This window comes from Chaetodon auriga, chromosome 17, assembly GCF_051107435.1.
Source record: "Chaetodon auriga isolate fChaAug3 chromosome 17, fChaAug3.hap1, whole genome shotgun sequence".
Lineage (NCBI taxonomy): Eukaryota > Metazoa > Chordata > Actinopteri > Chaetodontiformes > Chaetodontidae > Chaetodon > Chaetodon auriga.
Window position 1 is genome coordinate 3,127,683 of NC_135090.1, and position 16,759 is coordinate 3,144,441.

At 40.0% G+C, this 16,759-nt stretch overlaps 1 protein-coding gene across 2 annotated transcripts; it reads right to left on the reverse strand.

The window, feature by feature from the left end:
- Positions 1 to 530: 530 nt before the first annotated feature.
- Positions 531 to 16,559, reverse strand: umad1 (UBAP1-MVB12-associated (UMA) domain containing 1). Of its 2 annotated transcripts, none has more exons than XM_076755069.1 (4): positions 16,309 to 16,559; positions 15,695 to 15,785; positions 9,546 to 9,631; positions 531 to 5,022 (listed from the first exon to the last, which is right to left on the reverse strand). In XM_076755069.1, the coding sequence occupies exons 2-4, from the start codon at positions 15,774 to 15,776 to the stop codon at positions 4,747 to 4,749; spliced, it is 444 nt and encodes a 147-aa protein (XP_076611184.1). In that variant the 5' UTR covers positions 15,777 to 15,785; positions 16,309 to 16,559; the 3' UTR covers positions 531 to 4,746. The 2 variants fall into 2 exon arrangements, with proteins under 2 accessions (XP_076611184.1, XP_076611185.1); XM_076755070.1 differs by having other exon boundaries at positions 15,695 to 15,829; positions 16,309 to 16,529.
- Positions 16,560 to 16,759: the final 200 nt, after the last annotated feature.

Sequence of the window (16,759 nt, forward strand, 5' to 3'; positions counted from 1 at the left end):
GAGCAACATATGAAATATGTCAATAGAAGTGATTAACCTTTTCTCCCACTTTGTAGCAGAGTATAAGCAAAACTTTTTACAACCCTGACCTTTTTTTTTTTTTTTTACTCAATATTAAAGATAATGGTTTTACAACCAAAGATGATCCTAGAACATCAACAGAAATAATATTATGTTCCTTATTCTTTCTAAGTAAAAAAACAAAACAAAAACAAAAATAATGCATCCTTGTAGAAGTGTTCACAGAGAGGGGTCATATTCCACAGGTGGGATAAAGTCCCCAGTCAAGACAAACCCATCCCAAGTCGATTCTCAAGTCAAGACTGCCAAGTCAAGAATAAGGGTGACATAAAGGCCATCATGTCACAAATGAAAGCTAACAAGTCCCATGTCCCAAGTATAACCTGGGGAATGTATATTTCTCACCACTTCTGTAATATTATTTCTATCAATCAATTCTAATAAGGTAACAAAATGATTTAAACATAACTGGTGATAAAACATTTCACTCATGCACAGACACAGTCAGAAATTACACACCGCTCCTCTAATTTATTCACGTCGTCCAAATTCAAAACCAACTGAACACATTACCAGCATCAAGACATGGACACTTTAACTCAGGGAATAAGATGGTTTAAGAGTAAGATTTTCCTGGGAGTTAACAAATGGGTGCTTACTTGTAAAATATGGCATGAAAGGTATATTGACTGTGTGTTAAAAGACACAGCAGGTTTGAGACCAAAATTTGACTATGTACAAAAAAATCAAAAGGTACAAATAGAGTATTTGGTTAATTCCTGGATATATGCATGACTCCAAGCAAACGTGTCTCCTCTTCATAGCAAAACATATTTACTTATTTTAATAGCCCATATTTACAAAATGACTCAAAGAAAAACCCCTTTATAAAGATACCAATTCATCCAACTTCATGTAATCTGTTGGGAACATAATTCTAGACAGGATACACACATCAATCTGATGAAGAACTACGGATGACTGAATGCTGCAGTGAAATCTCCTACATTTTTCACTGTTGAACAGCAATAGATACAGTATGCTATAATGGTATATAGTTTGGTTTGGTTATATTGTATGTTTTTCACTGGCAGGCCAAAGTTCAGAGACAAAGGGTTTAAAAAATGAGATAACATTCATTTAGAGATAGTAACTTTGTCAATGTAATGACCAGAAATTCTCAAATCGAAAACAATTCAGTTCAATTGTAATTTCTTCATATTGGTCAAATAATAACCAGCATGAGCAAATAGAGGCTTGGTACTGAAATTACCTTCACTATCATGCTCTTGTGAACTCAGCATAATGTACTTTACCTGCATCAATTCCATCAGTATAACAACAGTGTCCAGTACTCATCACTGCTGCTCTAACAATGGACAGAAATGCTGGTTTCATTCGATCCATGTTAAGCAACTGAGAATAAAACTTGTCGCACATTTTTCACATGAAAAGCCGACCAAGAAAGGGATGATTACAAGACTTTAAATGTGAAAAAACTGAAGCAGTAACAATAAAAATGATGTTTACTGATTTACTGATGGAATTGCTGCTGTGGAAGGTACAGAACATTATCATGAATTTAACACAACAACAGGTAAACATGGAGGAAATGCTGAGATTTCCATGAAGGTAAATAAAGGCCATTTGAGAATTTACACACTCATCATCTAGGACCAACAACTTTGCAGACTTCTAGTCAAAGTATTTTGTGTAAAGTGAATCCAAAACAAGAACAATACCAAGTGACTTCCTAATATGTGGAGTAGCACGGTACTTACAGTATCAATAAAAAGAGACAGTTCTCATATGCTATCCACACCATTCAATGTTTAAATGTAACAAGTGGTCATACAGCTTAATCTCTTAGAGCGAGTACAGTACATGAGACTTGAAGCAATTTCTGTAAAAATAGAAGTACAGAAACAGTCATAAATAACGGTGTGTATATTTGACTGCATTGCCATGAAAAATGTACGCCATAAACATAGTAAGGAAAGACCAATGGGAAATGCAGACTGAATAAATAACACAACAAATGAATGCTGGCAGAAAAAATATGCCGGATCAAAAGAAAGGCCACATTCAGGAAGCAAAATTCAAGCATGGCGTTGACTGACAGGGAATAACAGTTGTAAAATAGTCAAAACATAAATTGTGGGAGGAGGTGTTCTTGCTACATATAATGTCATCATATTAAACTATTCCATGAGAGCTTGTTAATAAAAATAGACTTATTGTACATTTTCACCTGATCATTCAAACACTCTCCATATGTTGCAGTTTGTACATAAATAGAGGATTGAAAACATGTATCCAATGATTCTATTGAAGACTTGGGCTTGACTCAATGGAATGCAGACAATTTCTTGTCCAATTACTAAGCTTCGATCAAAGTTATTGCTTTATCATCTGTGTACCACATCCTCAAATAACCTGAAACAAGTCTTTCTTTCAACTGCTTGAAATGGTAAAGACAAGAGATAGTTAACAGCACAACGTCGATGGATGTCTACTCTACTGTAAAATATCAACTTCAATTAAAGGAAAGTTCTAATGTGGTGCAACCTGGATCTTATTTTTGTAGACTGGGCAACCATTAATATCCTCAATAACAAGGTTAACAGGTTAGTCAAACTTATTTGGAAGAGAAAACAAAGGCGAATGCTAGGATTTTTAGCCAAGCTGTCCATTTGTAAAGCATCCACCACAGTTCATTAACCAGCTTCTGGTTCAACTTTGACCTACAGTATTTACCATAGCTGTGTGTGCAGTTTTCTGGGCAGTGATTTAATACCAACATTTCAGATGTGTTCATTTTTGGTTTTACCCCTCTGACTTTTTTGTAGCAATGTTCCCAGATCTCAGCTAATTTCTTGATGAGCGCAATGTTACCACACTGATAGAACCCCAAGTTGTAATAATCCGTAATTATCCTATTCACAGTTAGACAACATCAGTGTAACACTCAGCATGTCACAGCACGTGAAGTGTGCCTAAGGACTTGACAGTCATGATGTCTTAATCAATCATAACTAGGACTCCTGTGGCTTTATTCACAAAGCCTCGTAGTACAAAGAGTTGCTCCTTGTGTTGAAATTCAAAGAAAATTCATAGAATTCTGACATTTTCTAAGAATTTCCCCTTACAGTTAAGAGTAGATCCTGGTAAAGATAAAATGTATACACAGAGCACCTTAGCCCTTTACAGAGCTCTGAAGGTGAAAAACTGTTATAGCTATAGGGAGGAGGACTTTGAAGAGGTATAAGAGTTTCTTCAGCACAGGAAGGAGAAAGAAAAATTTCATTAGAGATGTGCTCACATCGCCCACCCAAGGCAAGAACGCTGTAACTCTAAATTAGGGACGTCAATGGTTAAGCATTAATTGGTTCACCACCAAGAATACTTTTGACCGGTTATGCATGTCAGTACACAGGTTAATTGCATAAGCACAGAAGGTGAGTGATTCAAAGAGCTAGTCCTGTATCCCAAGCCTGAGTACATTATGCCATCAAGAGCTCCTGTGACTACAATCAATCACTGAAAAACACTTTGAGGAGGAGAAGGATGAGCTAAAAGTCAAGCTAGCAAGCACAGACAAGCTAGTTCTGACCACCGACTGCAGGACAGCTCTCATTCAAAAGCTACGTCACAACAACCTGCCACTTCATCACTGCTGACTGGGAGCAGGGTTTCCATTACCTGTCAATTACAGTTTTTCACTGGGAAAATCCGTTGAAGTCCGACATATTTAAGTCTGTCCAGTCATGATGTCCAGTAAACATAATAATATCATATAATCTTACATATCATAATCTCTAAGTCCTCTCTCAGTGTGGTGAATTAAGGGTTCATTTCAACCATGCCAGAGTTGGTGGTTCTTGTAGAGGACAACCAAGATGGTTTTGGTGAGTTTTATTGCTTCTGACAAGTTCGAATGAAGTGTGTTTTACAGTCTGGCGGCTTTGGCGAGAGCGATATAGCAGCTGTTTCTTACTCTTTACCAAAACAGTCTATCTCTGTACAGATCCTTTCCATGATGTTGTCAGACACTGAGAATGACAATCTTAGCAGTCAGTGGCAAAAACAAACAATTCTAGTGGATGTACACTGAAGGGCAGCAGATGCACGGAGGGATTTCACTGCAGCCCGTTCCACGCCTGCCAGCTGCAGTGTTTTCACTCAATACTGGACCAGTTTAAAAAATTTGAAACTTGGGGGAAAAATCACAGATAATATTTGAAAGGAATTTCTCATCTTTGTTCAGGACTTTGACATCCCCGAGGAAATGACTGACTGGGGATGCAGTCCAGCGTGCTCCTCAGAGTAGAACTAAACAGTTACCCGTGAATGGCTGTTGGCCTATCAAAAACAAAATTAACTGAAACTGACATCTCTTAAGACCTATCGATTTCACTGCCCATTCTATGCCCACTAACAGTGCTTTATTTATGATTTATTTTTTTATTGAATTTATTTATTTTTGACCAACCAATCACGCCTTTTAAAAGAATGCATCATACCTAGCACCGGGATCAAACACATCTCATCGCTGAGGTAAAAGTTTCAGTCCCTTCCTTGCTCAGAGAATTTTCCTAAATCACTCCTAAACTAGGACTCCTTGCTAGAAATTGTTTGGCTAAGTTAGAAGTTCTCTGAGAGTATTCTCAGAGTGTTTGTTAATACAGCCCCAGACAGCAGCCATGGTAATAAAATTCAACAAGACTAGGCATTATGAAGCACCGAGTTCTCTAAAGTGAAGTCGTACTGAAAACTAGCCAGGTTGTAGTTTATGTCCCGGGACAGCAGCACATCTGGAATTAGGGGAAACCCTGCCTGCATGGCCAGGATGTGAGGAGCCAAAGTGAAGGGGACGTCCCCAAGGAGATCTGGGAGAGCTGAAGCAGCTTCCACCGATGAGGTCCCTGCTAGTGGCGCTGTGGTGGGGAAAGCTGTGGGGTACTTTGTGTCGGTGGGTTGAGCTGGAACTGTGCAGGATGACTGTGAGGAAAAGGAGACACAGGTTTCATGTCAGTGTGCAGAGTTGAGATATTACTTAGATACACATTTGATCATCAAGTCTCTTTTCACATTGGTTCCTCCTTTTCCACCCTACAAGTAGCAGGTGGAGAGCTTCTTGATGACCATGAAGAAACCAGTGTACCTTACCACTTTGTACTCAGAGAAAATGATACAATAAAGGACAAAACACCCACACATTTGAAAAGCCACTTTTGCAAAGAAAGAACAGTGTTTTGCCAAACATTTCATCCCATTCTTAAAAGAACTTCGCGGAGCTGATGAACCACTGTCCACGAGTTGTTTTCATTTTGACACTTGACACTCACATCAAGGTTTTCGTCATTCATTGCAACAATATCAATTTTAGTTTTATGGTATGACTGCTCATGTGATGCTCTGGACCACATCTGAGCAAGCCTGACACAGTCTGTCCCCGAGCCACAGCCCTGAGCCACAGCCATTTCGAACTCATGACATGGATGAAACCCACTAAGATTTACTATGTAGACTGATCTAAAAAATTTTGAGCATATTCATGCTGGGCAGAAGAAGAAACCTTTTCATTTTGTTCACTCAACTATCATATTAACTATCTAACCATCCTCAGGTCCAGTTGTCAGCTGTGTACACCAAACTGATTTTGCGGCTTCATTTCCATTCAAACACAACATACTTCATACTGCAACAGCCTCAGTGCCATGACATTTGCTGAATATAGTCACGATACCAAGAGAAAGAACCCTCTTTGATTTGGAGCCGCCTTGGCGTGCTCTGTAGAGTCATCCCGAGGCAATCTTCACATGTTTACCCCACCAGGAACAAGCCACATCATCAGTATGCGGTAAAACACGGGGGGAGTTGGCAGACCTTTTGACATTTACTTTTGTTCAGTTTAGCTATGACTACACAAGGTCCTGGGAAGTGATATTTGGCCTCAGTAATGTTTTAAATGTATTTTGTGTGCTGTGTTGCAATAAGATGCATATTCCAACATGCTGTTCCTAATTAGTGCAGTCTGCCAAAAACAAAGCTTCAATGCTGTCAACTGAAGGCATGTTGGTGAGTTACAGTGGCCATACGGTACGTCAATGTGCTGCACTGGTGCCCATGGAAGTGGTGGAATGTTGTTTATTCCACAATTGAGTCTTTTAAGTTGATCATGCTGCATGTAAAGGAGTCAGATACATGTTTATTAGCTGAAATGTGTCTTTTCTTCACTAATAAGAAGTTAGCCAGTTCTTGTCTCATTATATCATGGTCAATAAATGAGATTAGTGCCTTCAGCAAGATGAAATACTATGCTGAAAACAAATACTGAAATGTCAATACTGCACAAGCAAAACAACTCTGAATTGCTGTATGGTGACATCAGAAGGACTCAGTCTCAATGAAGCAAAATCACTTTATTTCAATGGAACTGCTGCCATCAGTGGGTCTGCTGTGTGGGCCTGGTGCCTTTCTTTAGCTCAGAGTTCAACTCTGGGGAACTTTACACTGTTAATAGTTCTGATATCAAACATGAAAACACATTTATGGAATTGGAAAAATTGGGAATTTTTGAAGCTCCAAATAACGGACAATTAAAATCAAGAATGACTTTTTAACTGTGTTTTGTTTAAAGTTGGTTATTCTGTAACACTACTTGGTTTCATATTTGCTGTGGTACTGTTTACATATTTAAGCTAGCAGTGATATTAACATCACAATTTTTATATCTTGAGAGAAAAACACCAGCCTTCACCTCTGTAACATCCTAAGGAAGGAAGCTGCAAAGGCGTAGTCCTAACCATTCGACTTTACAGCTGTGCTTCTACGACGTGTTGGTGGAGCATAAAGTGAGCAGCAGTGACTTTGGGTTGATACGGTGCTGTAAAAGTGAGGGTGTACATGCAAGAAAACCTCAAGAGGCAGAGCAAAGTTTAAACAATCTTGGCAAAGCTCATTGGTCAGAGGGAAAACACAGTGTTGTCTTCTCACTCTTAATGTCTGACAGAGAACTTTTCTTCTCCATGTTGGTTTTTATTGAAACGGTTGCTTGATGTGTTTGTCTAATGTGGGTGAGGTGTACATGCATTGCAGAGAGAGCGCTCAAGCCACGTCAGTCTTCTCTTGTAGCATGTACTGCCTCCAGAGCAGTGCATATGAAATTCATCCAAAGTGGCAGATTTGAGGCTTTGTTTTGTGCTTTAACATATAATTAAAGGCAACTATGACACTAAACGCAGAGAAGATGTTACAGGAAATGGTTATTCCTCTGCAATTAAGAGGCAGAGGTTTCCTGTGGGACTGGAGCACAGGCAGGGTGGAGCAAAGGGTCCCAGGTCCTGTTTTCTGTCACACTCTCCAACGTGGAACTTCCATGAACCAGAGCACAAAACAAAGATCCCACAGCTGGGAATGATGGTGATGCTGGTAATAAGAACACTGTGACTATGTAAACAGCAAGAATTTTGTTCACATTTTGTTATAGTTAGAGTAGCACAGATTACTAGCCTCACTATTCCACTCTTTCAAGAAATAAATAAATTAGGTCTAATATTTGTGTTATTAATATAAGGGGGAACACACTGCCTTAGTTTTGTGCACACATTCCTGGTAGGTTTCTTTTAAACATGAACAGGTAGCTCACCTCAATATACATGATGAAGGCCTTATTGCTACGATAACTTTCCACTGCTGTTAAATCCTGCCATATACTGTGTCGCACAGATGTCCTGTAGTCATGTGAATTATGACTCCTGTCATAAGGTGAGTGTTACAACTAGCATCACAAAATACAACCACTCCACTTGGTAGAGAGGAGGTCGGAGAGGATGGTGGATCAACAATGTGTGTGACTGACAAAGCAATGAAGTCCTGCAGGGCAAGTTATTTTTCCAACAACTGTTTACAGACAGTTTATTTCACTTGTCATTCACTATATCACAATTCCAGTGGGTCAGAAGTTTACATACACGACGTTGACTGTGCCTTAAACAGCCTGGACAAATCTAGACATTCATGTCATTCTTTAGAAGCTTCTGATCGAGTCAAGTGGAGGTGTACCAGTGGATGCATTTTAAGAACTACCAGCAGACTTAGTACCTACAGCCAAAAAACTGTGGCCCTCCACAAGTCAATTTCATCCTTGGAAGCAATTTCCAAATGCCAGCAGAGAAGCTAAAAGATCAAAAACTGCATTTCCTCAACTGGCCACTTGAGGCCAGCTCCAAATTACATCAAGGCTTAAAGTTATGCACAATTATGGGCATCGCTGCTTTGAGTGACAGCTAGCCGCTAGGTTTCAGCAACCGGGCTTCATTCAGCCCGCCTCTGGATGACCACGCTCCACTGTTTTGCCCATTTTTGGATTAACTGGGAGTTTGTGGAACACAGGGCAGCAGCATCATGTTGTGGGGTACTGCAGGAGAAACTGGTGCACTTCACAAAATAGATGGCATCAAAAGGAAGCAACATCTCAAGACATCCGCCAGGAAGTTAAAAATTGGTCACCAGTGGAACCCGTACCAGTAGGGAATGTTTGCTTGAATTAAATGTCAAGAACTGTGAAAAACTATTTTTTTTTTTTTTTTTTTTAATTTACTGGTTGTAAAATTGTGAAGCACTATAAAAGTGTTAATATGCTGTTGTTTTGACTGCAGGACAACTGATTACAAGCAGAGCTTAGGAAACTAGGCTTTAGAAATTGGTTAAAATCTACATCTAGACATGTTTTACCTGTTTTGTAGAATAATAATCACCACTGTTTTCAACACTGTTTACATGTGTCTGTGTCTGTGTTTGAGTATGAGTGTGTGTGTTTGTGTGTTTGTGTGTTTGTGTGTGTGTGTGGGGGGGGGGGGGGGGGTTTACAATGTTGCTCCATCTCAGTATTTCGTGTTGCACCTTGTGATCAAAACTGAACGGATGAACCACCCACTAACTGTGTGACATGTGGTAGCTCCAGGATGCCATATGGACCAAATGTGTGTGTGCGCACACAGGCACACACACGGCCACACGCACGCACACACACACACACACGCACATGCACGCACACACGCACACACCACTATCTACAAAAAAGTCTTTAATTAGAAAGTAGGAAATTAAATGAACACTAAAGTATTAAGGCTCATAACAGAAATGTAGCAACGATCAGGAGGCCAGCAGAGCTCTCTGGAGGCTTGTGTCTCAGCTCACTTTAAAGCCAGTGTGGTGAATGGTAGTGGCACATTTTGGCACGCTGGCTCAGTCTGGGCCCCAGCACCTGTCAACATCACAGTAGTGGAGATTGTTCTGCATGAACCATGCAGGACAAGGCCAGCTGGGATCCAAACAGCTCCTGGTCTCAAAGCTGACACGCTCAGTAGTATACCAAGAAAAACAAGCCCTCCAGACTGTTTACTGCTCTGAAAACAATGTTTTCTTTCTCCGACTGCTCTGATTATTGAGTTCCACAATGGTGATCTAGAATACCACAGGGTAAACTTCATATCAAGTGAAAACCTCTACAAACTCACCTTTGATGGCTGCACTATGACATTTGTTGACAGCTGTGCAATGTTCATGGTCTGCATCTTCCTCCTCTGTTCTTCAACCGTCTCTCCTGCACAAGAAATGTGGCAGGTTATTAACAACTTAATAAGAAAATGTATAGAAGGAACATCTTACATCATCTTACCAATTAAAAAGACATAATGAAAACAAGGTTCGGGTCAGCTCTTCAGTCAAGGTAGGGTTAAGTTGTAGTAAATGGGCTGCATGAAAAACACTGGCACAGTCTAGTTCTGCAACTACTCTGATAAGAGATGATTTGTGGGTTGAAATGAACATCTTGGACTGACAGCTGTTGATCAAAAAAAGGTAACTCTGCTCTTTACGATACTGTGATTGGCATTAACGATGACTAATGGTTTGATTGAGAAAATAATCTGCAGATTAACTGATGATTAACGAGAGGAAGTAGGAGAAGTAACTAAGAGAACTATTTTAACCTTTGTACCTTGTAATCCTGCATGGTGACAGCTGCTGTACAGCATTTCAGAGGTGGATTTACCCACCCAGCCACTGTGTGCAGCACCTTGAAGTTCTAAAGTTGGTAATTCCTGCTTTCTCCTGACATTCAGCTGCCACATTAAATGACTGGTTAGACAGCTGAGCTTTCGGCCACGCTAGCTGTGTGTCATAAGGTCTGACTTTTACTCTTTCCACAATGACTGCTACATAAATACGAACTTTAGCTCGAAACTTGTATCTATTTTAGATTGAGTTTTCTTTATAATACTCATTTTGGCCTTATAGACCGGGTAGCATGACTGTAACACAACAGTACAAAAGACCTGCTGAGAAGTGATTTACAGTTGGGTTTTTCCTTGAGCACAAATGAGGTTAATGAGGGGGATTATTTGGGCTGCACAAGTGGTTTTCTGATCACATTAATGGATTAAAAAGCATTACAACTGCCAGGAATGAGTAAACACAGTTTCACTGTATTAAGCATTCTGAGCTGAGGTTCATGCCTCCTTATGCCTGAGAAGGTGTATATTGGCCCCGTTTTGCTTTTATCCTGTGATTAGGCACAACTATGGCTCGCTGCACATTAAGACAACATCTCAACTACGTTCAACATGTGTTACCAACAACACAGAACCTGCTGATCGAAGAGAATCCTCACACCAATGTTAAGAGCCAGAGATGTGCCAGAAGATACAAATCAAATCTGCTGAACTGTCATTTATTCTTAGTCCATGTCCCTTCCTATTTTAAGGTTATGCCGGAGGCCTGGCAGCAGGCTGCTGTCACTGAGCCAATTAATTAGATCTCCCTCGTCAAGTGGTTGAAACAGTGAGTGAGTAGAGGCGCTGATGGGAGGAGAAAGTGAGAAGGTAGTGCTGTTCTCCCTCTCCTCCTCTGCAGGGCAGAGCAGACTGTCCACACAATGAAATCATTCACACTGATGTCATTGTCTCTGATCTCAGCTCCATGTTTCTGCACAGCCGCCTGCCCAGTGGAAGGTGAGAGCTTTCCTCAGGGATTCAGTGAGGCTCAAAACCCTCTTTGTGTACGCACAGATCATATCTACAATCATCTGATCTACCATCAGCTTCGATGATGTTGCTGTGTGTCATGTTTACACTTACTACTATTGCAAGAGTTTTTTTTAAACGAACCAACGACTGTGGGATAAAATGGCAACTTGCAGCTGTGAAGGTTGTTAATAAGTTAATATGAAGGGAGAGGCAGAGTAGTTTGGGTCATGCCTTGACCATGCTAGGAAAAAGATATTAGCTGCCCTCAACAATAACCTCAGATGATAAATATGGCCTTTGGAGTGTTTAATTGATGGAATGAATGTAGAAAGATTACACAAACTGCTCAAAAAACATCTGAATTACAAAGGACCCCAAAATGCCACATCTGTGCTGTTCAGGTCAGGGTCCGGGGCACAGATTGAGGTATAAAAGAAGAGTACAGCCACTTCTCCACCTCTACATCACTGAGGAGGGCAGAGTGAAGACATCTCTGGAAGTAAACTTTTTAGCACCTGTTCAGCCTGGCTTGTATCTAGTGTGTGTGGATTTCCACTTGCACTTTCACTGATTTTTCTTCTTTGTTAATTTCTTCATTTTTTAAAACTCTTTTTATGCTCAGCATTTGGAGCTTTATTTGACTTTATTTGACTTGTGCTATATAAATAAAGTCTGACTGATTGATAGACCATAACTTGTGAAGGATGTGTGTCACGTGGAAGTAAACGTTTCCAAATTCAACTGAAAGTCCTCAATAACCTCACTGTCACTGTTTCATTTGCAATCAAATCTTAACACTCTTTGCTTTATTCAAACAAAAGTCCCAAAAAAATATATTTATTTTACTATCAAAATGTGACAAAAATGCAACAAGTCTTCATATTTGAGAGGCTGAAACTATCAAATGACCAGAGTGGTTTACCTGAAGCTAATATGAGGCTTAAGCAGTCTGAGTTTGTGCAGTCGAGGGATGATAACACAAGGAGTTACAAAAAGACTTTGGAAGATACTCATTGATCTGAGCTCAGACTCCTGAAGCCTCATATTCACTTCATCTTCGGTCTGGAATGTGTTTTAGCACAGGAAGAGAACTGAGGATTTTCTTCCTCGTCTTTTATGTTGGAAACACATTAGGAGGGCCCAGCGTCACAGGGGAATGATGACAGCAAGCAAAACTATTTCAGTGATTCTCTGGGCACCTGACTATTGTTCTCAGACAACACTGAAAAAAAATCAGAATTTATCCTTGAAGTCAAAATAGCAGAAATTTGAATTCAGCAACACTATTACTACTAACAAAGCTGAGGAGCATATTTGGCAGCAGGACTTAACTGAGTGTTTTACAGCGCCACCATCTGGCCTATTGAGATCACTTTCTCAAAACAGAGCACAGGGTCAAACAAGCACTTCCTGAAAACACTGGTGATGGCTGTGCTCCTCAATGGAAGCCTAAATGACTCAATACTTCATGACAACACAGAACAATACAAAAATGGAAACAATGATATGGCATTACTGTTAATAATGGTAACACACAGGAAACAAAATGAAATGCTCCTTCCTCTGAGAAAACAGAGGTTGTCATGGAAATTTGGCAACAAAGAGTGCAAAAGATTGCATCTCGGCTCAGCCAGCTAGTTAATAAATGGGTTAGGCTTTGTTTGATGTAACCACAAAATAATAACCTGAGACTGGAGCCTGCCATGCCAACAAAAAACACCCAAACTGTGGACAGGTGCATCATTTTACCATGTACTGAGGACCATCACTGTAACCGTGTTATTGCTCCCAGGTGGAGAAGAACAAGCATTCAAAATCTAAAAATACTTCTACCTTTGAGCTAAATCTGCTGTGTTTCTTTGGAAAACTACTGGTCTGACCAATCAGAGGAGTTTTGGGTTCTTGCCTCCTGCACTACAGCCGCCCCCTTAAATAACTGACTATTTTCATAACACATCTTCAAGCAAGACGCCAAACATTCACTGGTTTCAGCTTCTTGAATGTGCAGAGTTGATCATATGATGGTAAACTGAACACCCTTCTGTTTTGGACTGTTGGTCAGACATTTGAATAGATCTCATTTGGCCGCATTTTTCACTTTTTCTGGTGTTAATAGACCAAACAAATCATCGATGAATTGTGAAAACAGTCGGCAGATTAGTTGAAATGACAATACCAGTTCTACTGTCCAACTGTCCGACTGACAGTTTAAGCCGTACTATCTTTCCCTTTAGAACAATGCCCTCTAACTAATCCTTAAACCATGCTGGAGTCTGAAGGAGACAGAGCTTTTGTGTAGCTCTTAAAGTCTGGAACTGCTTAAAACATCAGATTAGAACAACTGACTCTGTTCTCTTTTACAGACTTATTTGTTCTTGTCAGGAATTCTACTTTAATACTCTTAATGATCGATCTGACTCTGTGTCTGCTTATAAGCATTCCATTCACCCCGCCCGTTCAGCGCTTTAGAAACCTGTTAAAAAAATTATTATTGTTATTAACAAGCTGTTAGATTCTTTATTATTCAACATGAAGTAGCTGCTGTAAGTGTTCTAAACCTTCAAGCTCCCTAACTATTGACTCTTCTCTCCACCTAGTGACCATGGCAGAACCAACAGACTGTTTTTGTTTGTTTTAAGCTTCATTCAAATAGCAGTTTCTGCCTGAACAACCTAACACTGATAGAAAAGAAGGGACATTGCCATTGCAAAAGTACTCGACAGGCTCGCCCTGCTGGGACTTTCCACAGCCTCAGCTTGGTCTGGCCTGTCTGACTCAGGGACGAGCTGTGCACCTGTTATCTAGCCCTGTGTGGGACCAACACCTCAGCTCTGGATGTGTGTTCTGATCAGCTGAACTCTACCGAGTGATCCATGAGTGAAAAAGAAAAGTTTACATGTCAGAGCAAATGTACTCCAATAAAGCATTTGGGATGTCTTGTCATTATTGACATGTGTGAGTTTATATTAGCCATTCACTAGCACGTTGCTAATTATAAGGCCATCTTTGATAAGAGGACATGACTAAATGTAAGCAGGAGTTTACAGTGAATGTCTGTGAGCTTAGTTGGTTGCCTCAATGTGAAAAAGAAAGCCTGGCTCTGACACTTGCTCTCTTCTGCCAAAAATAACACGCAGCTCCTGACCATCTGTGTCAGCTCCACCAGCTCGTCCAATTAAACCCACAAGAAGGAAATGATACTGCAATTCTGTGGGAGATTAACTAAAATAGTAAAATTATATTTACGATGAACCTTGATCCATGTGTATTGTCGTGACTTTAGGTACAAACAGATGGCTTGGACACACTAAAGAGAGAGGGTGCTGTCGAATACCTGGAACTACAGCTCAAACATTAAAATACAACTCATTCTGTGCATATTCTGTTGTAGTTTTACACAATGTTGAGGTCAATATGAAAGACAGAACGTAAACCAACTGACAATAACGTTTGAGCCCTAACTGAGGTGTCAAGATGATGAGCTCATTTATGCACGACAGCTATGTGATAAACAAGAAAAAAATGTTTCAACAAATAAATGGATTCAAGGTCCTCTTACTAATTTTCCCCAGGGCTAGTGTATCTCATGGTCTTCCTAATGACATAGAGTTTGCACAGTTGCTGTGGAGACTAAGTATGGAATCTCAGGTCATGTGATCACAGGTGGCCATATATGGTGCAATCTTGAGATCTCCATACCTTGAAGAGAACCACCAGGTGCAAGCAAGGGGAAGCAGAGTTTTTTTATCCAAGGTCAGAAACACTCAAGGAAAAATCAGATTCATTTAAAGGAAAGCAAAGTCATGCACTCTGAGGAAATTGTGAAATCTGTGACAACTCACATTTTGTCACGCAGAAATCATGAGACAAGAAGTCCAACAGTGAACCAACCTGAACGTCCTCTACAGATATTTCCTTTTGTATCATTCCCTTCACAGTCACGACCAGGACAGTGGCTTTACATTGTGGCAACAAAACCTGAAGTGAAAAGGTCATATTGGCACTGACCAAAATTTAACATCACTGTCCTTGGTCCTTAAAGACACTGTGCACAATATAATTACAGTGTAATACAACATCTATTTTTGAGTCCCATTGAGATCACAAAATCTCTTTTTGAGCAGAGCCCTGGCCAAGACATGTACACACTGAAAAACAATGCATAGAGTATGGAAAGCATGGAAGCTGTCCATCTGTATGCAGGTTTATTTTTCTTTCATTTATACATATTCCTGAAACATTCCACTTCACTAAAGAGACTAACTCATAATTAACCAGACTGTTCACTAGTACTGAGTCACTAAAGATCTCTGAAGCGTCCCTGTCATGCAGCTGAGTATTTCTTCATGTATTATGTGCTATATGAGGAGCAATGAGGGGAACATCACACCAAACTCTGTTCAAATTTCGGTCATTTTAACAATGCCCTACTTATAAGCAATAGCAGATATATTGCGTACAGTTTTCCAGATCATTTGGAGACCCTCTTTAAACTATAATCCATCACACCAATAAATATAAACCTCAAACACTCAACTTTAATTGAACTGAAGCCCAGCCAAATATGGTGTACCATGAATTCACAGCACGCCAAAATGCCAAACTATTAGTTTCATTTCATAAGAGGTTATGTTTCTCACCAATGATAACAAAGCCTCCATCTACTTCCTTCTCAGATGTTGACTTCTTGGAGTCTTTCCGGAGTCCAAGGAAACTGAACATGGTTAACCGCTGTCGACAGAAGACGCCAGGGTTAGAGCAGCAGTCACTGAGAGCTGAATTCATGTGATCAAGTGAGATTTAAAGGGTTAGATTAGTTACACTCCAAACACAAATGTCTGATGACAGACAAATAAGACTTCATTTACAAAAACCGTCGACACATTTGGCAGCAGTGAAACACAGCAGTTAAATACAAAACGGCAAAAAGATTCCTTCTTGAAAAAAGAAATCGAACATTGAACAAGTGAATTCTGAATATTAAGATACTTTTTTTTTTTTTACTGATGCATAGTGGGCGGACCTGACTTCATCGTGGTATCTAAAGTTTATGAGGATTTCTGAAACTCTAATAATTCCAAATTAATTAATGTAAGCAACTGTTTTCATCACCACAATCAACAGCTGTTGCACTACGTATCGCTGTTTGTTTCTGTTTAACGGCACACTATAAAATGCCTTTTATTCACTGCGTCAAATGCCTATTTAAACAGCCTAAAGCTATTTATTTAGGCAGTTCTACTGACGGACTTACTTTAGTTCTGTCTTGTCATGAAGTTCAGAATACGGCCAGTGGCGTCAGTTAATGGTTCTTTGCCGTTTTAATTTAGTTACTTTGGTTCCATTCGGTTAGTTTCAGCTCATGTGACTCTGCTAAATGTCAATTTCTCTTAACTATTGTAAACTACAGGATTGAACTTAATCTCCCGTCGTCACTTTCTCTGCACGATATCATCCGTATTGTTGTGTTATGATGCTGACATCATTGGTCTCCATTTCCTCCGTGTTCGTGTAGAAACTATGAATGCCACCTATACTTCCTCGACAGATTGTGCCGATACCAACACGGACCGAAAGTATTCTTTGATGTTTCTGGGGGGAAGCAATGGTAGCGCACAACGGATGTGTCGTTCTAAAAGTTGGTGGCGTTTGATTTGTGTTCTTGGGTTTGCCGTTAATCCAAGGCCGCGGCTTTTCAACGTAAA

What these genes read in the sequence shown, in the direction of transcription:
- umad1 (XM_076755069.1), bottom strand. Translation starts at nt 15,776, where the DNA reads ATGTTCAGTTTCCTTGGACTCCGGAAAGACTCCAAGAAGTCAACATCT. An exon ending in TGGAGGCTTTGTTATCATTG is followed by an intron (nt 9,632 to 15,694) that starts GTGAGAAACATA and finishes TTTCTTGTGCAG; the next exon opens with GAGAGACGGTTGAAGAACAG. An exon ending in TCATAGTGCAGCCATCAAAG is followed by an intron (nt 5,023 to 9,545) that starts GTGAGTTTGTAG and finishes TTTTCCTCACAG; the next exon opens with TCATCCTGCACAGTTCCAGC.